A 2,277-nucleotide genomic window follows, 5' to 3' on the forward strand; every position below is an offset into this window, starting at 1 on the left:
GATAATGTTTTTCTATTGTTAAATTTGAGATATAGTTAGACATGTGTTTATTATAATTGTCTTCATATTATATTTGTTCTTAAAATATAGTAATATAATTTGATATTTTTGAAACATAAGGTGGATTCTACATCAAGTGGTCAAATAAGGGGGCGTGGAAGAAACAAACGAGTGTGGACTCCAAGTGAGGATGAAAAATTGATTGAGTGTCTTGTTGAGTTGTGTGTTTCAGGGAAGGTAAAATGTGATAATGGGTCTAAACCAAGAGCATTTTTACAAGTGGAGAAGATGTTAGAGGAAAAACTTCCAAACAGTGGACTTAGAGCAAGTCCACATATTGAATTGCGCGTGAAGACTTTAAAAAAACAATTCAATGCCATAATGGATATGTTAACCCATGGTAGTGGGTTTTCTTGGGACAATGCAAAGAAAATGGTTTTATGTGATCAAGATGTATTTGAAGGTTGGGTCAAGGTAAATATATTTACAATACTTCCTATCTTGTATTTTTATTCCACAACATCTTGTTAATTTATTTGATACATGGGTATATTCTTTTGCTTTCAATATATTATGTATTTTATATGAATTACATTTTAATGCATGATCTATTCTTTCTTTTTGAGTATCTACCATTGATGCTTTTAGGAAAATAATTAGGAGTTATAGTTGGAAGTGATCATAAAAATTCAAATAGACCCTATTCTATAATTCATTTCATCAAAGGAAAGAAATGATATATATTCTTAATCATTTATCTTGTCTTCAAACCAATGTGGCATGAGATTAATATTTCTTTAAGTTAGTTACTTTTATTTTAAAGATGCTAATTATTTTTTGTATATTTTACAGGGGCATAAAGATGCTAATGGTTTGAGACTCAAACCATTTCCACATTTTGATGATCGAAGTCTTGTTTTTGGTAAAGATCGTGCTAATGGAAAAGGAGCAATGTCAGCTACTGATATTTTGGAAGAGTTAGATCAAGGTGAAGCAAGCAATGACATTGGAGTTGATGACTTAGAAGCCGAAACCGATGCCTCTCATACTAATACAGTTGCATCCACTCCAAGTAGAATGGAATGTTCATCACAATCTCGTAGAAAAAGAGTAAAGAATGATGACACAACTTTAATTAATGTGGTGGCAAGAACATGCAATGCATTAGAGAGCCTTGTTGGTAACTTCAACCAACAGACGAAAAGGGAAAATAGAGTGGTTGGTGAATTGGAGAAACTTCCTAATCTTAATAGGTTGGACATATTGAAATTAAGTCAAATTATTATGAATGACCCGATGAAAGTCAAACTTTTGTTCAATTTAGATGAAGATCTCAAGGTTGAATGGGTGAAACAACTTCTTCAAACCCCATGAATCTCCATGTTGCATCCTTGTTGATTTATTGTCTTTAGGTTGGATTGATAGAAATTTTAGGTTGGATTTTGTCTCATCAATTTCCTATGAACTTTTTATTGATTTGATGGCTTAATTTTGGAGGATATACTAGTTGTGGATTTTAGTAGATATGAAACTTATATTGAGAACTAGAATGAAGTTTGTGTTTTTTTTATTTCCTTTTTTGCAAATAAGAAATAAGTATTTGGTAACTTTGACAATTTATATGTTCTTATATTTTTTTTCTCCTTTTTTTTCTTTGTAAAATATAATTCTATAGCTTTTTTTGCATGACAAATTATTTAAATTTTTTATAAAAGAAAATACGAATATTTAAAATTTTTAAGGTTATGGATTTTATCGGATATGATACTTGTTGAAAATTAAAATGAAATTTGAATTCTTTTATTTCCTCTTTTGGAAATAGGAAAAACATTTGCTAGCTTTGAGAATTTAAATATTATAATAAATATATTTTTTTTCTTTTTTTTGGTAAAATATAATTTTATAACTACTTAAGCATGACAAATTATTCAAATTTTTAATAAAAATAATAATTGAATATTTGTACATTAGGGTTATATGATTTTTTATGGTTAATTTTTTATTTATTGAGTATATATTTTTTTTTAGTCTTATTATTTAATAACAAAAAACTCTCAAATTTTATTTTTTTAAAATAAAAATTATTTTAAATTATATATAAGGATATTATTGTAAATTTATTTCTTTTTCATTTCCATTCCTATTATTATCAAACATTGGAATTGAAACAAATGATCATTTTGCATTCCTAAATTCATCCAAATGTTAGAAATTGAATCATCAAATTTATTTCTATCCACTAAGAAATAGAAATAAAAACAAAATATTCATTTCCAT

General features: G+C 27.1%; 1 protein-coding gene across 1 annotated transcript; it reads left to right on the forward strand.

Moving 5' to 3' along the window:
• The first annotated feature begins 381 nt into the window (after positions 1–381).
• LOC104881272 (uncharacterized) lies at positions 382–1,374 on the forward strand. The gene is made up of 2 exons (XM_019224084.1): positions 382–474; positions 853–1,374. Exons 1-2 carry the CDS (start codon positions 382–384, stop codon positions 1,372–1,374), a joined length of 615 nt encoding a protein of 204 aa, XP_019079629.1.
• The last annotated feature ends 903 nt before the right edge of the window (positions 1,375–2,277 follow it).

Source organism: Vitis vinifera, chromosome 13 (genome assembly GCF_030704535.1).
Source record: "Vitis vinifera cultivar Pinot Noir 40024 chromosome 13, ASM3070453v1".
In the NCBI taxonomy this organism is placed as follows: domain Eukaryota; kingdom Viridiplantae; phylum Streptophyta; class Magnoliopsida; order Vitales; family Vitaceae; genus Vitis; species Vitis vinifera.

Excerpts from the sequence above, each read along its gene's own strand:
- LOC104881272 (XM_019224084.1), top strand. The coding sequence starts at position 382 with ATGGATATGTTAACCCATGGTAGTGGGTTTTCTTGGGACAATGCAAAG. Across the intron at positions 475-852 it reads TATTTGAAGGTTGGGTCAAG|GGGCATAAAGATGCTAATGG; the intron begins GTAAATATATTT and ends TATATTTTACAG.